Consider the following 24873-nt stretch of genomic DNA (forward strand, 5'->3'; position numbering starts at 1 on the left):
AAAAAACGGTGGCATGGTACAATTGCTGTCTGTGAGCTTGATGGTCACAGTGCTCTGGCCTTATTGTGGAAGGCCGAGGAGTCTGTAGTAGCAGTTCCTGCTTCATTCAGTTCTGGCTGGCTAAATATCAGCATATTTCAAATAAAGCTATAGAGTAAAAAAAGTTTCAACTTCTGAAACTTTTTCAGTACTGCTTAAATCAAGCTTTTTATATTTCAGGGTTACAAAAGAACCCTTTTATAATTTTGCCTCCAGCATTTTTTCTTTAATCTTTAATCTTTGAAGAGCAAAAGACTGACTTTCTGGAATGAGACCAAATAATTAAAAAAAAAAGACTTCTTATTAAAAGTAGACAAATACGCCCCGAAGACAAAGAAATACATATTTGAAAGTAGTTCCAGATTCAGTAGCCACATGGTTTTCAAAACCTATTAAGTGCTTTGTACAATCATTAAATACAGCTTCCTTTGCTGGTTTTGTACCGAATAAATGGTACTGGAAAATAGCTTTCTAATGTGGTGTGAAGCCTTAAAATATACTCAATCAATGTTTTGTAATGTGGTCCCAAAGAAATAACACAATGCAATAGGCAAAACTTTTAAAATACAATAGAAGAGGCCAAGAATATGTACCCTACTCGTGTTACAGTCATCAGAATAAAACTATCTTGTTCAAAATTTGGAAAGTAGTTTTCTCATCAGCGCAATTCTTAGCATTTTGCAGTTTCTCACAGAAGGGAGAAAAAGCCTTAGAAACATGCATTCACATACAGAAAACTTTGTGAGGTCAGCTACTAGGCTTGTACAGATGTACAGAGGCTTACAAATCTAGCAGCCTGATGGAAGTGAAACAACTAGAAAAAGTTTTTGCTTCATAGAATCATAGAATAACCAGGTTGGAAGAGACCCACCGGATCATCGAGTCCAACCATTCCTATCAAACACTAAACCATTTCCCTTAGCACCTCGTCCACCCGTGCCTTAAACACCTCCAGGGAAGGTGACTCAACCACCTCCCTGGGCAGCCTGTTCCAGTGCCCAATGACCCTTTCTGTGAAGAATTTTCTCCTAATGTCCAGTCTAAATCTCCCCTGGTGGAGCTCGAGGCCATTCCTTCTTGTCCTGTCCCCTGTCACTTGGGAGAAGAGGCCAGCTCCCTCCTATCTACAACCTCCTTTCAGGTAGTTGTAGAGAGCAATGAGGTCTCCCCTCAGCCTCCTCTTCTCCAGGCTAAACAACCCCAGCTCTCTCAGCCGCTCCTCGTAAGACCTGCTCTCCAGCCCCCTCACCAGCTTTGTTGCTCTTCTCTGAAAGATCTGTCTATCTTTTGGATGTAGTTCTTCTATTAACACTTAATTCCATTCAAGTCCATACAGTCTTTGTGTTCCTCTCTAGGCTCATCCTACCTTGCAATCAAAGACCATTTCCTCTTGAACAGCCCCCTATAACTTTTGTTTCCTACCTTCTATCTCTTTCTGTAAGCCCCCAGCACCCTTTATCTCCTGACCATTTCAGAGTATTTTTTTTTTTGAAACAGAGGATATTTATAGTATAATTAACTTGGATTTCACAAAAAGCATCATTAAAATGAATGTGTCAGTTATTTCCTTAAATAAAACACAAAAGCTTAAAAAGGAGCAAGAAATTAATTTTGTGTAAAAAGAGAATAAACAAGGACTCTTTAACCTAAAGAAAAACATGCTTTTCACAATACTCTCCAAAATTGCTCATGGACCTGTAGGTTTTCTTCTGCACAAAATTCCTCTAGGCTGATATGAAGAGTTAGGTATGATATTTCACCTGTTTTACTGTAAGCTCTCTAATTGCTTATTTATGCTGAATCCCAGGTTTCCATGCTAATATCCTACTGCTGCAAGCTTTCCACTGTGTAGCCTTGTCAAAACCAGCATGGTAAGCCATGTACAGCTATTGCTGCAGGAAATACACATTAAAAGCCTTAGCAGGACCAAAAGTAACTTCTTCCATAGTCATTTTTCATTTGACTTCACATTGTTAACTGGATGCTTTTTCCACACTAACAGGCATACTTATTTATGTATTTCTGATTAATTTTGTTGCTTTTAGTCTAAATCAAAGCCTAAGTAGATGCACTAACAATCTTGCAGTTTCTTCTCAACAAGTATGATGCTGATTGGTTATCTGAATCTTTATTATTCTTATCATGTGAAATAATCCCTAAATATGCCTAAGTGGTTTTTTTTCAGACTTCCTAAGAAATTAATCCTAAGAAATTCTGTAACATTTGCTTAACAGGGGGAGGAAGCAGGCTCTTCTTTTTTTTCATTCTTAAGCAAGTAGCTTCCATATCTTTTCTAGTTTATAGAATCTCAGAAACCACTTCAAGCAATAGCTCCTTTAACATTATGCCTATCGTTCAGTTAACAAATACAGCTGGATAGTGCAATAGGAAGCACAGCTGATTAAAGAAGGTCAACCCATTGCTACCTAGTTAAAAAAATTGGTATGGCTATACTCACATAGCATCCCTCTAATAATCAGTTAACTTCAATGCATCTTTGAATCAGAGACGTATTTTACAATATCAGAGTTGGAACTCATGATAAAAACATGTAAAAGCTTGTAGAAATACAATGGAAATTTTGAGGTAGAGACAGTGTGATACGTGTTCAACATTAAGTATCATGCCTAATCTCCACCCAAAGGAAGTTTGTTTTGAGAAGATGGAGACTGGTGACTTTCTTGTTACACAACATGGCCTAAATCTTTCACAATCTCAGTATACTAATATAAAGGATTAAAGACAAGCAAAGTACTGAATGCTCATCACAGTGGCCAGTCCTGTAAGTTGGAGCAAATTGCCACCTGTCAGTGTTAAAACATGAATTGCAAATGCCATTGTCGACATATTTTTAAGTTTCTTTTGAATCAATGTTTTGTACTTGTATTTTCCCTTGCCAGATAGCAGACTATCTTTGAAAAATGAAATAAAAATACTCTGTCAAAAAATCAGAGAAAGCTGCCCAACATTGCAAATTAACGTACTTCTGAGGGTGGATATATTGCCAATATGCTGTTATTTACACATTAAAAAAAAATCTATTTTTCTTTTAAGAGAGCATGAATCAGAGCACAAAAAAACCCAAACCCCAAACCTGTCTATCTGATCAGTCTAGATTTCATCAGCCTGCTACATCAAACTTGAAATCACTCATCTATAAATCACTCCAGGAGGACAGAATTGCCTTTTCAAAATTCTGGGAAATGTGTTAATCTGAGATTTGGTGCAAAATAATGATACCTGGCTGAAAACTCAAGGTTATGATCTCCCTACTAGGACAAAGGACAATAATTAATGCTTTGTCTTCTTGACTTGGTATAACTATTGTTTAATTTTTTCCCCAAATCATTTTCAGGGACTGTTGAGTAATTTTTCTCAAATGTCAGCAGTCTCAAGGATGATATCAGAGTGGAAATGCTTTGGTGGCAATAAAGGCTTTCTGAGACGCAGCAGCTTTTTCCATTTCTTTAGTTACAACGGCTACAAACTCCTGTCTTTCATTGCCTTATGTTGAGCATAATCATTGGCTTGCTCTCAACTGAATCACCCAAGGCTTCAGGAAGAGAAGAAATCTTCCAAAAGGAAATGCAAATATCCTGATATGTCCCTCTCACACTAAGCTAGCCAGAGCACCACAGAACTTAAGTCCAAGCCAGATTTTTATAGTACAGCAAAAACATGTGCAATTAGCATGCATGCTAAAAGCCAATAGTTCATCTTTTATATCCATAACCTGCAAAAATATCAATTCAGCTCTGATCCAAGAAACTGTAATAAGTGTGGTGGAAGGGGGAAAAATGGAAACTCACCTGTCTTTTTCTTTGGTTTCATACAATTCTGCCGTGCCAAATTGTATGGGACCAAACCAAAAAGCAAGTAGAGAGCTTGAACAAGCAAGAACTACAGAGCCAAGTGGGGATGAACACACTTCAGAATTAAATCCCACACACCTATCTTAAAAGAAAAAAAAAATCTACTTACAAAATAGAGTCAAGCAGTATAGAGAACATTTTTTCCTATTGTTTATGTTAGTTTCTTATGTCATGGCCATATCAAAAAATTCCATGTTTCCCTGTTCATGCTATGTACTCCATACCTCAACAAGGACTTTGAAAGCTCTTAAGCCTTCAATGGCTTCTTAGCACAAAGACCTACATTATTTTTCAGACAAACTAAAAGCTAGCAGGCCCCATCAAAATATAAACCAGAAGGATTTTTCCAAAATTGAACTCCATTTAAATGCCACAGGGAGATGTTAAACAGTCCAAGATAGAAAACAGTTTTACAAATGTTGAGTATCCTAGTTAAGTTTAAATATTTTTTTTTTTAATTTAAATAATCAGTTGCAGTTTTCTGAGAGCAGAAGGGGAAAGTAAGCAATGAAACGTGGTGTGGCTAAATGCAGATTTTGAAAGGTTTAAAGATGCTTTACGTTGAACATAGATTTTAAAAAAAAAGGAATCATCATCCAAATAATTCCTCTTTTCAGTTGCATACGTTGATTCTTTGCAATGAGTCAACTGTATTGTTAGTAATATTGTTCAAGATTTTTTTTAAACTTTTTCTCCTTTCAGTAACCAGAAAAACAACTACAATGAGAATACAATTGGTAAGAGATTTCTACAGGCAGCGATGGAAGATAAGTAACATATTTGTTGAAATGCTGGAGTTCCACCATGAATGGTCCACAGATGCCAGTACTCTCACACCATGTGGTCAGATGGAACCACCACTTCATCCCCAACTGCACAGCAGCAAAATGCCCACAAGGAATGGCAGCTTTTTCCTTCTGGAAGATGGGGTAGCAGGCATTGCCTGTTTGCACACATCAGCTTTGACCTGCTCTCTAGCAAAATCTTGAACGTGTCTCAGGAATGCACTGGCATGGGTAATCACAGTATCAACTCTCTACAAACTCTCTACCAAGACTTTTCTGGTTTGAAACTTATCACTGCTCACTACTGAAAGAGAAGATATTACTCAACCGGTCTGTTTCCTTTCTCATCTCTACCTAGAAATTGTTAACCATGATAAGAAATCTTTTCTTGCACTGGACAGTTTAAAGATTATGGCTCAGTGGCAAAACACATTTTAAACTGAAGAAATCCAAGCAGACAAGAATGTGGGATTGCAAATGACCACAGTGGTCATTAAATCCAATCTTCCATAAGCAACCATAAAACAGCTGCGTAATCCAGGAACACCACAAAAACCACTCCTTGCAGACATATTACATAAGACACTGTACCCTAAGAAAAACTGAAGATCAGCAATGCTAAGTTTTTTTAATTTGGACAAAAAAAATCCACCACTACAAGAACAACCGATATGGTACTAGACAATTGACTGCCGCTATGCTTATTTATTTACTTCACTTGTGCAGCTTTACTCCTCTTATTGTCTGAGGTAATCAGAAGGACTTTTACAGGCTCACCATTTATAGCTTAGTAGCTAATATCCAGTTGACTTGTAAGGTGAATATAATTCACAGGCCTACCTACTAATTTGTAAAGACTAAGAACCTCAAGTACCAGTAAGAATATGAGCACCTTTTTTGCAGTACTGTTGGCATGCGGTTTTTACTGGTAAACCTGCCTGTTGCAAGTACTACAGAATTAATCCCAGGTCTTTTTACTGCAAATGTTCTTTTTTATTGACCAATAAACAATGCAGGGAAATTTTCTAACTAGCCATGAAGAAATTGTACGAGGAAGGTTTGTTTCCCGCACCAAAATTAAAGCTGGACTCTAGAGGTAAAAAAACATCCTGTTTTTTAGATGCAGTTTGAGATAGAGCTTTCTACATGAATTACTGGCACTAACAACTTAAAATTCCCACCCACAGCACACGAAGCACACCCATAATTTTAAGATATCTGTCTGCCCCAGTCCTGTCCAGAAAGTATTCTGGTATTACCAGAAGCTTCATAAAAAAACCCGTTGCTCTTCCTTTCAAACATCTGCATCAACTTCACAAAAGTACTGTGGAAGCTTAACAATGAGAAAATGTTATTTTCAAGCATAAATGCCACTTGTCCAGGCTAAATTGAGGTTTGCAAAGCTAAATTCAGTTTTGGTGTTGCTTAAGAGTGACTTGGACAACTCAATGGAAGTTGCAGGTGTTAAAAACGATCTCATAAAAAGACACAAAAGAACCCTGTACCACCACCTTATGTCCCACAATACTTCTTTTGCAAATACGTGTTAGCTTGTCATAGATTTAACATCAGCTTTATGCAAGCAGCAGTTCAGCCCTAACGGAAACGCAGTTAATGATCAATGACTTGAGCTTGATGCCTGTTTACGAATAAAATGCTCAAAACTTATTTTTAATAGTTCTTTTAAGTTCATGGAGGACATAAAACTGGCAGAGATTGAAAGGAAAGTACTCCTTAAACCCACATCAGGTACCTCATCTAAGCGTCATCAGCTTGAAAGGCTAATCCCTGCCTGACAGAGGTCAGTATTGTTGTGTGCCTGTTGAGATGTGGTGCAAACATGTGCACTGAGGATTGGACTGATGTAAATGGGACAATACAATACTCTGCTAAAATAACAGCAAACACTCTGCTTCTGTTCAGAACATAGGGTACAGGATTGCTGAACTGATTCGTAGCTATCGCTGGTAACTATATCATAGTTTTCAGGGTAAACAAATTCCATATGAAAGTGACCTTTTGCTTCTGATTTTTCTGACTGGAAGGCTGTTCCAACTTCTCATTTTTCCAGCAGTAGAAACTTTCTTGCTCTCCAACATACATTTAATTCCTGCCAATTCTTACAAAATAAAAGCACTGAAGCTACGGAACAAAATAGTTTTAAAAATATTCTAGAAGTAAAAGTTAAAACCTCAATTTCAAAATACTACTGCTTAAAGCCCTGAACATTTTTCAGTGAAAACTTCAATACACTTCCCTGAAAAATAAGACTATTATACATTTATATAACCTATCTAGGTTAGAAAGACGGGTCTTCAAAATTAGGAAAGGTTAGACTCACAGTTGTGAGCATTAATTTTTTATTTTAATTTAATTTTTTCTCAACACTTCCTAGGACTTCTGCCTCATAATAAAACCACACAGGATCATGCAAGAAGACTTGGATAAAACGTATGCAGACAGCTTGCAATTGATTTATGCAAGCATAAATCTGTTGTTTACTATGTTCACAATGCTTAACAGTGTACTAATACAGTTTTAATAACTGATTTCTCAGGCTTTCAAGAGAAGAAGTCTAAAAACTTGACTTACTAGTGTGGTTACCATGAAAAACAATGCTTCAGCAGAAAAAACCTGAAACACTGTTAAGAAACGCAACAACCTTTTCAACATTATTTTTTTCTAGCTTTCTCTTACTGTTTCTTTCACTAAATAGAGTCCATTTTAATCAGCTTCTGTTGGTTTGGGTTTTTTTAATGTCTGACTAGAAATTTTTCCTTTGCTTATCACACTGATTTCCAATGAAACACATTGAAATGTTTGTTTCACAAAGCACTACCCACTATTTTTGAAAAAGAAGGTGGCTTTCAGACACATATGAAAGGAAAACAAAGACAATTTTTCACAAGTCTGTGATTCCATCCAGGTGTGACACTTGTGTAGCAGGCTTGTCAAAATTCCTTACTCCATAAAGACAGGACTAGCAAGGTCTCAAGATCTCATGTTCAGGTCCCAGCCTCAGCCTCAAGGCTCCTCTCTCTCAGAGCCAAGCTTAATCACATCAGCTGGCATCTTACCCAGAACCTGAGGATGAGTTGTTAGAACCGAGTACAGATACTTCAAACATTCACTGCAGCTCCAGTTGGGGAAGAAGTCACATGCCTAACATAGTGTCTCATATTTTCCAGTGAACCATGGCTTTTCATCTTTCCTCATGGCTGTGGAACTTGGAAAAGCTCGCTCATGAGGCAGCTGCTCCTTTTCTGCCTCTCACCACTGCTGACCCAGCAGCTCCCTAGGCACACCCCTGCAGCAAGGGCAACTGCTGCCCCAGGGGGCACAGTTGTACTGGCAGTTAGCTGATGTTCTCCCAGCACCATATATGAAGAAAGACCATTTCAGCTTGTCTTAGACACCCTACTGCAAAACACCAATTTACTCTCAAGAGAGGAATAAATTATCTGGGATAAAATAGTTCTCTTCATAAAAGGAATAGAAGCAGCCTTATGGCAATTATTCCAGTAAGATACACAAACGCTCTTGATTAATTCATCTCACATCTAAACTAAAAATACCTATACCAGTGTTAAACACTTGAAGTCACCAGGCTGAACACTGCAGGTCAAAGAAAAGACAATCCTCTTCAGCAAAACCTGCAGCACCTTTCAGAGGTGCATAATCTGTTGAAGATGTTCATGAGCATTCAACACCCATCAGGCATCCTGTATGTAGTACTTGCTACCAAACTCCTCCTACTGTAAACAAATCTTGAGGCCTGAAGTTAACTATCAAGCCTACATCCTGAGCCACTTCTTCACCTACCAATGCAACTACAAGCCAAGAAGCAAGTTAGCCTTTATTTTTTTTTTTATAGGAAGATACCACATCCCTTGAGGATACTGCACTTTCATATACTTATATATCTGTATATATTTTGTGTTTCATTTCTTTGTTCTGAAACCCTTTCAGTAAGAAGTCATCTAAACCCATTTGTTCTAAGTAAATGTCTAAGACTGCATGGGAAATAACCTGCCTGTCTTCAAATGCAGCTTTGCTTTGATGCCACCAGGTCCAAAACCTTTCTGGGACACGGAACCCTACTCAGGGCTTTTTTTTTCCTAAAACATGACGACTACAGCTGGAGTGTGTTAAATAAGAACAGCCCCAGGTTTCAATAACTTTCCTATCCCATTCAGATCAGAAATCTGAAAACAGTTTCCCACTTCCCAGGAGATATCATACCTGAGTCTGTAGTGGTTTAGCTATCTCAGCCAAAACACAAAAATATTTATTTGCTTACACAACGCAGAATTGTACTGAGCAAAGACACTAAAAAGGGAGTATTTTTAGCCTAGTGTTAACAATGAAATGGAAAAGGGACTTAAGGTTAGTATCATCTGTACCACATGACTCCTTAAACCCCTAGACTCTTTCTTTGCTATTCTAGGCTTGGCTTTGACTAGAAATTCCATTTTGGACCAGAGAAAAAACTTCCCAAGAAGTCTGGTATGTACATTCCTAAAAAGGAGGACGACTGGTTTTAACTAATTAACATTCTCTAATGGAACAGCTATTTTGTCAGAGCATTCACGATCAGCTCTCATTTGACTTCTATGTGATTATTACAGCAGTAGGACAGTAATTACATTAGCTGTGAACACAGCATTCCCTCAAAAGAGGGCAATAAATTTGACATCAATATAGCAAAATCTGACAAGAGCTGGCAGGGCTGGAAAGCTGCTGCTTTGTGTTGCATTTCCCAGAAGACAGTGACTTGGAAGCATGTAGTGCTCTGGTATCAGCCCCCTCTGTTTCTTGTGGGACAAGAGGGAGAACTGTTTTCAGACAACAGCATAAACAAGTATGATTTCAGAGACCTTTTCCTCACACTCTGTTTTAGGCTAGAACACCTTACGAGACAATTTTTTCACAGAAAAGCTACACTGCATTTCTAAAACAGTCAAGTTCAGAAGTTTATAGAGAATGTGCACTACAGCGGTTTGGTTTAGTGGGCTGGAGACATTTCTTTCCTTTATATTCTGTATCATGCAAGCAGTTATCCTAAAATCAAGGTCAATGGCCTAACAAAGCCAAGCATAAAGAATGTGGCAGGATTAAACATTACGCTTATTAAGCAATTCTTTGGGCAACTGTCACACCAGCAGCTCCACAGCCTATGTTTACTCTTTACATTGTTGAAAAAGCCCAGGCTCAACCTGTGTCAGAGCCTGTGTTAAGAATTTCTAACAATAATCACAAGATTCTAATAGTTAGGTTTTTTAAAAAGCTCTAAATTAGGAGAATGAGTTTGCAATGTATTATTCTCCTATATGAAATCTGAATAAAAGTCTCTAAAATTGTAGCCATTGCATGAGAAACAGATTCTGTAAAATCATCTACAATGCCACATCTCTCTTCTGTTCCCACCATCTGCTAAATCAAAACTTAGAAAACCTAAGAATATCAGAACTGTTATCATGTACTTTATAACAAGCTATAGGTATGTGCATTTAACAAGGACTGAGAACAGGATTCCCAGACCTGCAACATTCTGCACATTAGCACAGCCTGAAGAACAAGAAACTTTTCTTTTCTTTAATAGTTATCAGCCAAACCCACCTCAGGGGTGCCTTGCTCCACATTTTAAGAACTTAACTTCAGAAGAAACTTCTTTTTTAATAATAAAAAAAAAAAGAACAGGTACCTCAGAAAGCAATAAAAAAAAAATCAAGCTTGAAGTTTTGGTGTGTCTAGAAAGTACAAAGGTAGAGCAGTTTTCTGAAGTTGTTCCTTCATTTTTTTGTTATTATGTGTCTTGCAGGGATTCCCATAAACTAGGATTCCTAATGGCAGACCTAGTAATTGCAGTTTCACATTCTGAAAATCTCTTTCACAGATATATCGGAGAAGCAACAGACCACATATTGCATAGATGTGGCTTCATATAAAAGAGAATAAACATTTTGAAAATATGTTTTTTTTCTTCAAAACTAGATACCTATTCCTTTATGAAACAGGCTTATTTTCTTTAAAATGAGAGAGATGAAAATCTGACAGAAAAACGAATGGACTGGGTCACTAAAGAAGATCACATGCACACAATTACACTTTATATCCCTACTTTGCCCTTATGAAATTGAACACCTTTTCTGGGTAGATAATCCCACTTCCAGGAAGAAATTAGGGAGGGTCAAGCTATAAATAGGTCAATTGAGAAGGTAGTGATTGTATACCTTCACAAAAAAATGAAAACTGAGGTCAGTAGCCCAGAAGCTAAACTAAGGAATTTTCAGAGTATAATATAGTTTTAACATTCAGCGCTACTTAACCCTTGAAAAAATTGTAGCAAATGAAAATTACTTCAGATATTGACATGACTTTAAAAACGTCATGCTAGTTATATCACAAATTAAGCTGATGAGCTATGGGCTCTTGGTTACACTAGCAGGGAGTGGTCAAAAGTTCATTTATTACCAGCATTTCACCTATAGAGTGTTCAAAGGTGAAGACAGGAAAGATGAGGAATTCCCTAGGTCAAACACTGTAAATGCTTTAGCTATACTGCAAGATTTATCTTTGATTTTGCTTTATAACTAGTAGGAATATTTTTGCCTCTTGCTGGTGGTGACCTCACATTTTACATCAAACTTTATTTGGTACACAACCACAAAGCAACTGATATAACAGAAACTGGTTTTAAATGCCAATGGTAACAAACTGCAGACTAGTCCAAAGTATGAGTTTGCAAGAGACACTTTATGATCTAAATTAATAAATTTATTTGTATTTTTGAAGCTAGGAGCACAGCAGGGTTCAGAATCAAGCTAATTTCATACTTTTTAAAGCTTTCTTCCTACTAAACATAATGAACGTTAAGAAGTCCCACATTGCGTATTCATTTATTTTGAAATCAAACCATGCCACTAATACAAAGAAATGTGTCAGAATATAATCAAAACCTAAATGGAGGCTACTAAAAATTATTAAACACTTCATGGCAGAAGAAGTATTTCGTACGGCCAACCGTGTTTAGTTCATATATGTGTAGTTCCAAAGAAAAGACAAAATATATCTTCCCATGACTCTAGCACTTACTCATCTGATCTGCCAATAACATGCACCTTCTGCATGTTATCTACCCAGATATTAAAATCTGTGTTAAGCATGCACCTTTCTCAATATGGACTTTTCAACTACTCAAAATTGCTTTAGATGTAAAAGATGTAAGCAACCCTGGAACTCTGCCAGGTCAAGCATCTGCAACTTCTGAACACAGCCTACTTTCAATACCAGCTCCTTAAGCTGTTTCCTGAAACAGGATGCATTTGTCTACATAGTGATCGTGTATTTATTTTACTACAAAAGTGCTTACAAAAAAAAAAAAAAATCCCACCGTTCCATACTTTGGACAACTGGATGCATATTTTTTTCAGAGACTTAATGCAATGACAACAGTAGGTGAAAAAAGAAAAATATCAATTGTGAAGTCAGGGCAGAATTCTAGTTCTAAGCACACATAATTCGAAGAACCACCATGAACACTTTTTTTAACAGATGTTTGCTGTTGTATCTTAAAAGAAACCCAAATAAGCAGCAAAATGGCTGCTTCTTTCTCTTGGTGATATACCACAAACAGAAAATACAGACTTGCAGAATTGTCATTTTAATCTTCTTAATAGTACACAGCAAAAACTCTTCATAATTTCTTGTCTAAAATGGAATAAATTGAATCAATTTGGTCTCATAAAATAGCAAACCATTCCACAACAGAGGAACAGTTTTGTTTGTTTCTCAGTTTGCTAAGAAGTACACCAAGAATTTCCTAGCATATTAAAATTTTGAATATAATTTGTGAACAATCGCAACAAATTGGCATATTTTTTATAAGGCAAATACTAGCATACCAGCTTATCTTCAAGAAACTAATGACTTTGTTTAGACATTCTGACCCTGTTTAAAGCTATAATTGGCTGCATATAAGTAATACTTCTTGAAGGTCAGATTCTTCTACCTCTTTCATATGTTCTTCTCATTTAACTCCATATATAGAGGAGAATTGGGTGCTTTCTAGCTGACAAAGGAGATAATCAGCTTAGCCTGATTTTTAAAGGAAAAAAACATAAATAATGTAACCAGTCCTAACTGCTGAAGAAAAGCTACCTGAGCATTCTATAACTTGCGGCACCCAACACTGTTCAAGACAAAAACATGAAGCTCAAATAACATTTATTTGTGCAAGCTGACTCTAATCAACTGTCTTAATGGACTTGCTTGTCTTCAGTGAGAGAAGAATAAAAGTGTTAAAAGTACAGCTCTAAAGTAAGTTCTGTTCACACATTCTTTTACCTGAATGGATGACGGGTAAAGGGAAGACAGTTTTTAACCCCAAAGTACTTCTCCATCAAAGAACTTAGGCTGATGTTTCAGCCAGCGACAGATGATACCAAATTCATAGAGTTGGCACACATCAACATGAGAATACCACCAAAAATGCTTTTGCTAAGACTATTCTACACACACGAGAAGTTCTGGTGTCTTTAGTTTTTACCTTCCATTGTTAGGACCCTTTCTGTATTTCAGAAGTCTTCCACAGTTTTCTTCTATGAAAGAAAGGCAAGTGTCTCCTGTCTCCCACTCCCACCACATTTTAAAAAAGGAATGCTTATTTACACATACAACCTACACCATCAAATATTGGTTTAAACTGAACAATCCTCTTGCAGATGTCAAGACTCTTAAAGCAGTTTCTGCTTCCTCAGTTAAGGTTTATTGTCCACTGACAGAACAAAACTCATAGTGCCTCTCAATACTTTAAGCATTACAGTCATAAACTTTTACAGTTGCTGTTACCTTCAGCTGAAGTTTGGTTTAGAAATTTTTAATCCTGATTTCTGTAAGGCTTGTGTATGTTTTTAAAGAAGTACACATAGACAAATACCAGATTGTTATTTTAGTTAAACTATTTGTGGTGAAAAGATTCCCAATGGAAACTAGGGTCCTGATTTAGTAAACCTGTTCATGTACCTTCTCAGAACTGGGTGCTAAATAATCCCAGTGCCAATTTATCAGAACACATTAAATGGCAAGATATATCATAACCAGTCTCCAGGACAATCCCCCAAGATAACAGCATGCAAAATATAACTGAAATGGGTGCACTAAGCATCACAATTTGTCTTGCATCTACTAGGAAGGAAGTAGTTAATTTAAACACTCTGGTTTCTGAAAGATTGCTTCAAGTTTTTCACAGTAATATCTAAGTGGTTAGAGTCGTAACACCAAAATACTCCATAGCAGATGCTGTTGATCCCACTCCTTCGCCACATCTTAGGAAAATCAGTGAGTTCCTAAGGTTAGGCAGTTTTGATAGGTCTTGCAGGAAGATGTTTACATTTGGCTTTGCATATTGTTTTCAAGTTTTGAACAGAAATAGGGTCTTACGGGAAAGGTGGAGGGGCTCTTTATCAGGGAGTACAGGCAGAGGATGACAGGTAATGTCTTAAGGTGAAAGAGGTGAGATTTAGATTAGATATTAGGGAGAATTTTTTTTTTTTTTTACTGTTGAGTGTCGTGAGGCACTAGAACAGGTTGACCACAGAAGTCATGGATGCCCCATCCCTTGAGGTATTCAAGACCACAATGGATGAGGCTTTGAGCAACCTGATCTAGGGGAAGGTGTCCCTGCCTAGACACCTAGAACTACATGATCTTTAAAGTCCCTTCCGACCCAGACTGTTCTATGATTCTGACTTACTTTTCTCCCCCTTGGTTTATTATCTCTTCATACAAATTCAAAACCACTAAGCTGCCAGTCTGCCTTAACAAGTAGGATGAGCAGCTTTGGGGAGTCAAAGTAGCTTGTTGTACTGTTGGAGGTCTAGGGTGTCACTTGCAAGAACAGTCAGCTCCAATGCACAGTATACCAATAATCATTACCACCAAAGAGACACCCATTACCATACTGAGCAGAGCTATACACTGTAAGAAATACTATAAAGCCCTGAAATTATATTCATGCCACATCTGCACACAGCATTTAGGAAGGGAGGGCCTTTAATGTCATTTCAACATGACTTGAAAAAGAAACCGTGGAATGAAGTCACTGTTATCAATCCTCTTCAGAGCTAGATTCATCTTCCTGGTCAGAGAGCTCAGCAACAGGAAAACGTAGGATGGCTGCCACCCCAGTCAGCTGGCCAAGCTGCTCTCCAGACACATGAAGGCTGGAGAAAATGCGTACTGTGCCCATGTTCTCCCGTACACTATCTACCAATTTAACATATCGGGCACGTGTAGCCACATCCTGGTGCCGGAAAAGCTCATCACTGATCAGCAAGGTATCGATGGCCATGGCTTCATTGGCTTTCTCCACATGTTTTAGACCATAAAAAGCCCGGTCAGGTTCATGCTGCAGCATTTTATAGAAGTCATCTAAAGCTTTGACCTCACCAGCTGCTTTAGTGTCAGACAGACGGCTAGCTACAGCTGGGTCACAGAGGGCTTCCTTCAATGCATATTTATGTCCCGAAGAAGAGTGGACCTAGAGTAAAAAAAAAGTGAAAGGTTTGATTTTTTAAAAGATCAAAGGACCACTTTCCTGATCAGGCAATCACAACAGCTTCTACAATGCATAATATTTATCTTGATAATTACTCAATGAAGTTGTCACTTTCTTGAAACCTACATGATTCTTTGCTTAAAGGACCCTTCGTGCAAGGCAAAGGCTAGACCACATCCTTTGAACTGCATTTTAAGGAGTGTAGGAAAGCTGTTTCTCTTATTCAAAGACTGAGTTAAATATGCCATCTGTTGCAAACAGTCCTCAAGGTAGGGCCACTTGAAAAGACTAATACTGAAGGGTCTTTTAAAGTATTCAAGAAGAGGATGATATCTTCAAGACTGCAAACGTAATAGTGTAAAATCATCCAGTCTTGCACAACTACTATGTTTACAAATCAGTGAAGTACATTAAAACTCTTCACACTTAATATTCTCACTTTGCTAGAAAGCAAAGTGGGTCCTCTTAGTGTAATTTCCTCCTAAATGTTGTGACAATTAAGTACTAGGACACACTTAGACACCGGCCCCGCTCCCCTCCCACCTTCTGCAAGCACAGATTACAGGCCTACTCCAATTAAAAAATGATACAAGTATTCTTATAGTAGTAAAACTTATTTTAGGCTTGGAGTTTGCCTATTTCAGTTATAGGTAAAAAACCCACACACTCGACCAACGACTAAGGGATATGAAAAAATGCTATTGTTTGCATAACCTTTAACTATGTAGTACGAAACTAACAACATAATTAGCTAACCTCTCTCACATCGAGGTACTTTTTTTCCTTCTTTAAAAGGCCTTAGAAAGCTGTTATTAAACATGCGTGCTAAACAGTGTCACAGATTAACACTACAGCCACTTAAACTATTTTCCAGCTTGTACTTCACTCTTAATTGAAGATATGCCCTTATACGGAGTCTGAAATACTTCTTTCTCTAATCCCCATTTCTCTAATTCCTGTATCGTGCACAGCTACCTCATTGAGAGGCATGAAAATTATTTCCTTATGATGCTCACATATTTATTTTCTCTAAGTGAATTATCATCCATCGCTCTTGTAATTATTTTCTATTATCACAGACAGCTCTTAGGCCTCTTTTTTACACACCCTGGGGACCGTTTAGCTCCTTACCTGTAGGAACTTGGACCTGTTCTCCAGCAGAAGCTTGTTGTCAGTTTTGACTGCCTGCTGGAACATGTAGTCGCAAAACTGCTCCCGTACGAAGCCTGGGCTAGCCACTAGCACACACTTCACCACCTCAAAGTTGATATGCCGTTGGATGGCTTGCACCACCTGCTCATAAAATCTCTCCAGGGCCCGGTCGTGCTGACTGCAGTTCCCTTTCCGCTTGCGAGGGATGTTCACCTCCACCTTGGCACGGGTAAGCGTCATGCTCGGAGTGACCAGGCAGACGTGAGCCAACCCTTCCTGCATCACCACGGCCGCCACATCGGCGCTCCAGGCGGGATCGCAGGCCTGCTCGATGCGCTCCAGCACCACGCTGTCCCACTGCTTCTTCGCCAGCGTGAACTGCCGGTTGGGCTCCAGCTCAATGGTGTGGTAGGCGCCCATCTTGACGTACTCGTTCTCTTGGATGTTGGTGCCCTTGACTCGCAGCTGGCAGGCCTGCGAGTCGAAGTCGATGGCCTCCACGCAGAGGGTGAGGGTGGTACGGATGCGGCTGCTGCCCACGCTGCCCGTGGCCGACTCGGTCTGCACCTTGCGGATGGTGGAGGCGCGCAGGCTGTCCCCGACCTGCAGCAGGTTGTAGGTGTGCCACATGTCCTCGGGCTCCTCGGGGATCAGCGTCACCTGCCCCGCGTTGTCCTTCTCCAGGTCCTTCCTCACCAGCTTCATGGCGGCGGCGGCTCCAGCCGGGCCCGGCAGGCCTGGCGGCGGGAGGGCGCGCGAAGAGGCCCCGGCGCCCCGGGACGAGCCTCGGACGCGGCGCGCGGCCTCGCGGGAACCCGCGCGTGCGCGGCTCCGCGCCGCCCGCAAAGCGCATGCGCGCGATGAGTCCCTCAGGGGCGCCGGCGGCGAGGGGAGCGCGTCTCCCTTCCTCCTTCTCTCCCCGGCTCCGCCGCGGCGCTTTAAGCGCATGCGCAGAGCGGGTCGCTCCGCCGCTCTGCTGGGTGAGCGCTGCCGTGGAGGGTGCGAGGGCCGTGAGCTGAGCCTCCCTTCCCCGCCTAACACGGCCCGTCGCGTGTGGGAGGGGGAAAACCAACCAACTGAACAACAACAAACAAACAAATCCAGCAAAGGAATGAAGTTTTTAGCGTATAGGTTTGAAATCCCTTTCTATGGTGTCTGCAGAAATGGAACTCCTCTGGCTACTGCCGTACTGGCTTTGAAGAGAGCCGAATCAGTTATTAATGAACGTTTTACAGTCTGTGTTAGGAAAAGACAGCTTTAACTCAGCAGGATTTAAAAGAAAAAGGCTTCTGTTCCAGAGCTGGCTGATCTGATCTATGTTGCTTTGCTAATAAAACAAAAAAAAAAAACCTCCAACCACAACAGATATTTTGTAGTTGTGGCAGGTTGTGGTTATAGATTGAGTGATCATAGAATCACAGAATGGTTTGGGTTGGAGGGGACCTTGAAGATCATCCAATTCCACACCCCCTGCCATGGGCAGGGACATCCCACCAGCCCAGGCTGCCCAAGGCCCCATCCGACCTGGCCTTGAACACCTCCAGGGATGGGGCAGCCACAGCTTCCCTGGGCAACCTGTGCCAGTGCCTCACCACCCTTGTTGTGAAGAATTCCCTCCTTATGTCTAGTCTTAATCCTCTCCTTTCCAATTTAAAGCCATTCCACCTTGTCCTATCACTCCAAGCCTTTGTAACAAGTCCTTCCCCAGCTTTCTTGTAGCCCCTTCGGGTACTGGTAGGTCACTATAAGGTCTCCTTGGAGACTTCTCCAGGCTGAGATGAGAAAGGACACCAAACAGGTTGTGTCATGGATGCAGTGAGCAAGGAGGCACCGCAGGGCCGGGGAAGGAGAACAGATGGTACCTACAAACATTGAGGTTGCTCCTCAGACCACCGACTGTCACCCAGTGAGATGAAACCGGAACCAGGCAGTGTCAGAACTTTGACATCGCTCTTGAACTGACCATAAGCTTAAAAGTTTTTTGGTTAAACTTGCAAGTTACACTTTCACCCTATAGTGAAACCTTACCCAGTTCCCGAATCTACTAGTTACTCTGTTAGAACAAAACCGTTCTGAGGAACTTCAGAAGTAGATAGGAACATTTCAAATGAAGTTTGATGTTAGCAAATGCAAGTAATATTCCTTGTAAAACTAGACAGATCAATTCAATGATATATGCACAGAAAATAAATACATGGCTCAATTTGCAGCCTAGACAAATTTAAGAAGTCAAAATTAATATAAAAAAGATAACATTGTTATGAGAGAACTGCATCTTATTTGTGTATGACACTGAAAAATTTCAGAATGAGCATTGCGAACTTATAAAGAATGAGGAAGAGAAAATTAGAAGAATGGAGAATAGAAAATATGCTTCCCTGAAGAATGATTCAAAAGAACAAAAAAAAAAAAAAAGAGAAAATAGGGACTCTAATGTGCCATGGTAAGTGCATCAGGGCAAATGGAACACATTCATTACATTTTGAACATCTACACATTCCATGTGATAACCAGAAAGCAAGAAAGACAAGAATTGTTAAGAGGAAGTTTCTGGTTTCTTTTAGTTTTGTCTTAAGTTTTTTTTGTTTTATTTTGGCCTTTTTTTGGGTTTTGGGGTTTTTTTTCCCTCTTTAAATACTACAGATTATGGAATTTGCTGACTTGAAAGGCTTTGCAGTCAAGGATTTAATGAGATTCAAGTCTACTGTGGATGATAATCATCCTGTATCTCCCATCATGATGTACACATAAATTTTCCTCAAGTATCTAGCATAATCAGTTGTGACATGCCACTGAACTCAGATCTGGCCCGGTAATGTGCATTCCTTGTTTCTAAGCTTGATACTGATGTGAAAACAACGTTATCAGATATTACATAATGGGATTTATTTATGAGACCTCAGACTCTCTTCCTGTGAGTACACATGCTTAACTCTGTTAGCATGAATAGTTTCACAGAAGGAAGCTGGACCACCCAAGGGAATATAACATAAGCACATGTACAACTGTTTGCTTAATTTGGTCTTGTACATACTCATAATTTTGTATTAACATTTTGTGGCTAGGGCAGACTGTGTACATTCAGCTTTTCTGTAGGAGTTCCTTTCACTTATCTATATAAATGCTTCATGACGAATTCATGGTAAATTTTCTTCTTTATGTCCTTTGGAATATAAAGTTGCAATAGTTGACTTCATGTTACTCTTTAAGAACTAATATCTGTAGGGCATATTTACCTTCCATGTTAATATTTTATTTTTTATTATTTTGCTGCTGTGTATTTACAAACTTCTCTCTGCTTACTGGTTCCAGTCTAATTTTTACAAGCTGCCTCACATGATTGGAGTATTGATATATTTAAGATAAGGGTTGCAAATTGGCATGCAGTACCATCCAGTAGAAATTAAACACATTATGCAAGCGACTCTGCATTAAAAAAAAAAAACCAACAAAACCAAGAAGCCAAACAACAAAAAACCCCACCCCAACCCGACTCAAAGAACAAGAACCTTGAAACAAAGTCACCACTCAGTATATTAAATGGAGTGTTGAAGATACACCAAAGTCTTTTTGCAAACAAGAAATCATCAGATTTTATACAGTTCTGAACAGTGATCCACAAATACTTAAGGGAAACTGTAGATTTCAAAGATGTATCTACAATTACCAAGACCATTGTAAACTTAGAAAGGGAAGTATTTACTAGCGATAATGCTTTGCTTACTCTGGGAACAAGTAAGTGCTGACTATTGGTATTTGTCAAAGAATGATCCATTGAAGAAAAATATTTTAAAAAAATTTAACAACCATGTAATTTTATAAATTCATACTAATTTTGCTCATGCCAGGGAGAGAGATGAACTGGACCCCAGTAGAACTAAAACAAGTGGGTACTTTTAAGTCTGCATACAGTTTTAATATAAAAGTTCAAAACTACATGGTTTGTTCCTGTCTTAGTAAGCAATCGAGACTAAGTGTAGAACCTGATAGTTCCTGCTAGTTATCACTTCTTAAAAATATTTTTACAGATGCTAACAACTGCAACAATCTGACATCCATTTTCAGACCTTCTTAAGCACAGTACAAGATAATAAAAATGGCAATAGCATATATTCATTGGGTTTTTTGAGTGATGCTGTTTTTCTAAGATTATTATTCTGAAAACATTTGAGACCTGCTGTCCTACATTGTCAAGTTTTGGTCAGATGCTTTATGAAGATGGATTATGTACGGATTTTAGACAAGGAGAGGTCATGTTCATAAAGAACCCTCTCTCCCCTCTGTATGATAGCCGTTTAAGCTAGAACTCACACAAATGCACTCAAGTCCTGGGTAAGAAAAACTAGTGGTAAAGGATCTCAATTATAGGGGAATATCTGCCAAGAAATATTGGATATTACTCTTGCAAGAGCAAAGCAAGATAAAAGATGGAGCCAGCAAACGGGGAAATGAATTTTTTTCATGCTTTCCCTTTATCCTGTGTCTGTCCTGCCTTTACAGGCTCTGGACAGAGAAAACCATTTTCTGCCTATGGCTCCATCTTCACGATGGCCAGTCCTTCCTATTATAGAGATGAATTCTCTTAATCAATACCAACAATATGATTGTCATCAATGAGGGGAGAATTCCACAGCAGGGAGAGGCTGTGTGTAAAACTCTAAGGGAAGAATTTAAAAAAAATAATGGAACCCTTTGGACTTATTTCTTCCTTCCTCTTCTGTTAAGATGTAGGACTGGAGAAAACTTCAGCAGATCCCTAGTCAAAACTCTTCCACCAGGGCCAGTTGAGGTAAAACTCAACCATCCCTCACAGCTGTTTATCTAACTTCATCACAACTTTCACTAAAAGGATGGGGTGGTTTTTGGTAGCCTGGTCCAGCAATTTATTCACTGGAGATTAAGAAAGTTCTTCTGAATATTCCTTAAGTTTTTTTTCACAGTGGTTTATGTTGATTTTCTTATGTCCCTTGTGGGACATGGGGACTTAACCATTCATCAATCTCCTCCTCAATCAACATATGCAATATAGAAAGTCATGATTGAGCACTCTCACAAAACAAAGAAAACTTTGACATTTGGAAGAATATTCTCACTAATAATATTCTTGTAAAAATACATATTTGAAATACTCAGCACTTTGCTCTTATTATTTGCTCTCTATTCTAGATAACCAAGCTAAACTCATTCAGTCTTTCTTCATAGATCATTGCCCTTAGCCCTTACCAGGCTGATCACTCCTCCGTGCACTCCTGCCTGTTTGTCTGCATCTGTCAGACTTCCAGTACTCAAGATGCTCAGAGGCCACAGCAATACAGAATTGAATTAAAAAAAAAAAAGTCTGTATAAATACACAAACATACACCTCTATGCGCCTCTTTTATTCAAGACTGTTACTGGCTGCTAGTGCATGCCAGATTATTTGCCCTTTATTTTTTCTTTATAAGGAAGAGGAGCACATAATTACTTTACATTTATTTTTATTGCACTGTAATTCAAAAACTCTTTGCCCTCATTTTTATGACATTTTGGCTTGTTTATGTAGGACTACTTGTCTTATTTGTCTAAGAGAATGTGAATCACATTCTTGGTAGCTGTAATGCTTCCTCTTACTTACATGTGTATTTAATTTCACATGAAATTTTTTTTAAACAAACAACAACAAAAAGAAGCAAGCCCCTGGCATATCTGGAAGGGACCTAAACTTGAGAGGTTTTCCTATCTGACAGTGAACCTTGTTTTGTCATTACTGGTGAATTATGCATTAGTAGTTCCAGTGGCAACTTAGCAGCTCTGGGGGAAGTTGTGGCACATTATGTTGTTGCCACTTCCACTTTTCAAAGCCTCTTTATATTAAGGAACACAATCAAAAGCGTATTTTGAAGAATATAACCACACAAGAAAAGTAACAAAGATATCTACAATCAAGGGCTAAATGCAGAACACTGAAGTACTATATTCACATTTTTACATTTTCCTGTATCTGCTTTTTCTTGCACAATAAGCACAGAGTGAAGAGGGGAAAATCCTGGTCTTGCCTTTTCCCCACTTGTTGCTGCCTGCATTTTGATGATTCTTATGAAATTTATTTCCTTCTCCTATTGCTGCATGTTCGCTGTGCTGGCTGTTAGCACAAGAGCTGCTGGGGAGCTCAGTGTCCAAGTTTCCAAGCACACAAATTCCAGCATTGCTTTAGCAGTGCTTTTTCCCACTTCTTAGATTCCCCAGATTTCAGATCCAAAATATTTCTATAGATTAACTAGCTAGTGGGATTGTTACTTGCTGTATTTGTTTTACTAAAAAAAGCAAGTAAGTCCCTTAAAACAAATGAAGCCCTAAAAGGAAATATTACATATTCCATCTCCGGATGAACTCATCTCTCTGAAGTTAGTTGGGAGCAGTTAACTGCTTCCTCACTTCCCTTTTTACCACTCAGAACATCTGAAAGCCAAATAGCGGTAAGCAGGAAAGCTACCCCAATTTAAAAAAAAGTTGCCAGATGCACTTTTCCCCCGCAAGCCAGACAGAATTTTAGATATTTCTACCCAACACCATTCATCCTCACCTAGCAATCTCCCTCCAACACCCCCCCTCCCACGGCCGCAGACTGGTTTAGAGATTAAAGTCCGCACAGACAAGCGAACAGCCCCTAACAGCTTCACCCCAGCCCCATCCCGCCGGGAGAAGGGCTGCTTTCAGGACTCGAGTCTTGGAAGAGCGAGGCAGAAAGGGGACTTTCCTCACCTGTCAGCATCCAGCAGGAGGCAGCCATGGCTGGGCTCGGGCGAGCCCGGGGCTGGGAGCCCGGGCGGAGGGCAGCGGTGTCGGAGCGGAGCCGCCGCTGCGCTGCGAGGGGAGCTCAGCGCCCTGCGCCGCCCGCCTGCCTCGCAGCGCGGTTAGGCATTTCCTGTTTGTTATTCGGGCTTTACGTTGTTTCTTCGCATCAAGAAGAATTTAGCTTCCTCCCACTCGCCGCCGCCCCTCCTCAAAGACCTCTGAGCTTTGGAAGCTTCGAACTAGCCCAGCGCTAAGATGTACAAATAAAGCCAAATTTCCCCCCACAGAGTCCTCAACTGCTGCCCTCGGAGCGCACAGCAGTCCTTAAAGGGATATCTCCCCGCTCCTGATTAATTAATAATTGTCTCCTGCTGGCCAGCCCCCCTCCCAGTAGGGCAGGAGAGAGCTGGGCGTGCTGCGCAGCCACCTCTCTCGCCCTTCTCAGCAGGAGAAACACATCGTTGAGGTAGGGGGTGTGTTTAGCCGGTCAAGTTTAATTTCTCTTACATCACTCCTTAAAAACGCACTCTGCAGTGGGTAGATGCCCGATTCACTGTTTTCTTCTGCAGCAGGGTTTTATTTTCTGCTTAGTTAGTTACTTATCTGTTAATTTTGTTTGCTTTACTATGGCGACAATTTATGTGACTTCTGTAGTGTATTACTGGATTTTAAAGTACAGCTACAGGTCATTTGCTTGTAGGAGCAAGCCAGCCACCCTCTCCCCATTCTGAGCGGCTCTGGGGATATACTAACTCTTCAGACAGTGGACGATTTTCTCTCGAGTCTGTGTCTCCCTGTGCTTTACAGGAAATACCAGACGGCTGCCTTTGCCCTCATGTGCAGAAGATTTCTGTGGCATCCCTTCCCCCCACTCCTTTCCCTTGCCCCTTGAATGACTTCACTAATAAGTAACTGAATAAATCAAAAAGCTAGTAACCAGACTCAGGCCTCGGAGCAGGGATTTTCAGTGTTCATTAAACAGCGGTAAAGGAGAAGCTTGAGAGTGCTGCTCAGGTGGAGTGATGTCCCTTCAGTAGCGTGTGAGTTCTCTCAGTGTTGATGATGAAAAAGTAATTTTGTTGTTTGTGAAGTGAGAACCCTCAAGCAAAAATACGAGAAATAAAAATATAAAGATTCAGATATCTTCTTGCAACTAAGAAAATCCCCATTTTTTTTTCTTTGTTTTGAAGCAGAGTCTGATGAAGAAATGGAAGCTAATGGAATTTTTGTAAGTTCCTTGAAGGTTAAAAAACGACAGCTGTTGATTGTCACTGTAACAGTTCAATGCATTTTCCAACCACTGCCTTTATTTTATGATAACATGTTGGGTGCACCTTTACTTGTAGCTCTGTGGAAGTTTTAGAAAATAGTGGATGTTTTCAAAGCTGTGTTTAAGAGGAAAGGTCCTCATTCAGTAATAATTTATGCACATGCTTGTTTACACGACGTAAAATATATGTAGTTTCCACAGTGGGACTACTCAAAGTTGATTAAATCAAGCATGTATAACCTATGCTGAATGAAGATATGATCTCTGTCAGTACTACACACATTTTTCCACTTAAAGAATTTTATGTGTAAAAGTAAAGGAAACCAAAATTGCATTCAAACTAAATGATGACTGAGATTTTGGAAAAAGCTGTTGTTTCTCATTTAGCAAGTGAGCCAGTTTTACCCCAGTATCGAAGGTGGC

The 24873-nt window shown here is 39.6% G+C and overlaps 2 protein-coding genes across 2 annotated transcripts in view; both read right to left on the bottom strand.

Annotated features, from left to right (window-relative positions):
* Window positions 1-23411, bottom strand: part of ITGA1 (integrin subunit alpha 1) — an 80199-nt gene extending 56788 nt beyond the window's left edge. The window contains exon 1 of the mRNA XM_069880497.1: window positions 23148-23411. Coding sequence (XP_069736598.1) covers window positions 23148-23175 — 28 coding nt within the window. The 5' untranslated portion in view covers window positions 23176-23411. The remainder of the gene's footprint in view (window positions 1-23147) is intronic.
* Window positions 11577-17152, bottom strand: PELO (pelota mRNA surveillance and ribosome rescue factor). Its single transcript, XM_069880498.1, has 2 exons — window positions 16386-17152; window positions 11577-15236 (listed from the first exon to the last, which is right to left on the bottom strand). The coding sequence occupies exons 1-2, from the start codon at window positions 17109-17111 to the stop codon at window positions 14805-14807; spliced, it is 1158 nt and encodes a 385-aa protein (XP_069736599.1). The 5' UTR covers window positions 17112-17152; the 3' UTR covers window positions 11577-14804.
* Window positions 23412-24873: the final 1462 nt, after the last annotated feature.

The sequence above is a fragment of the Phaenicophaeus curvirostris genome, chromosome Z, assembly GCF_032191515.1.
Source record: "Phaenicophaeus curvirostris isolate KB17595 chromosome Z, BPBGC_Pcur_1.0, whole genome shotgun sequence".
In the NCBI taxonomy this organism is placed as follows: domain Eukaryota; kingdom Metazoa; phylum Chordata; class Aves; order Cuculiformes; family Cuculidae; genus Phaenicophaeus; species Phaenicophaeus curvirostris.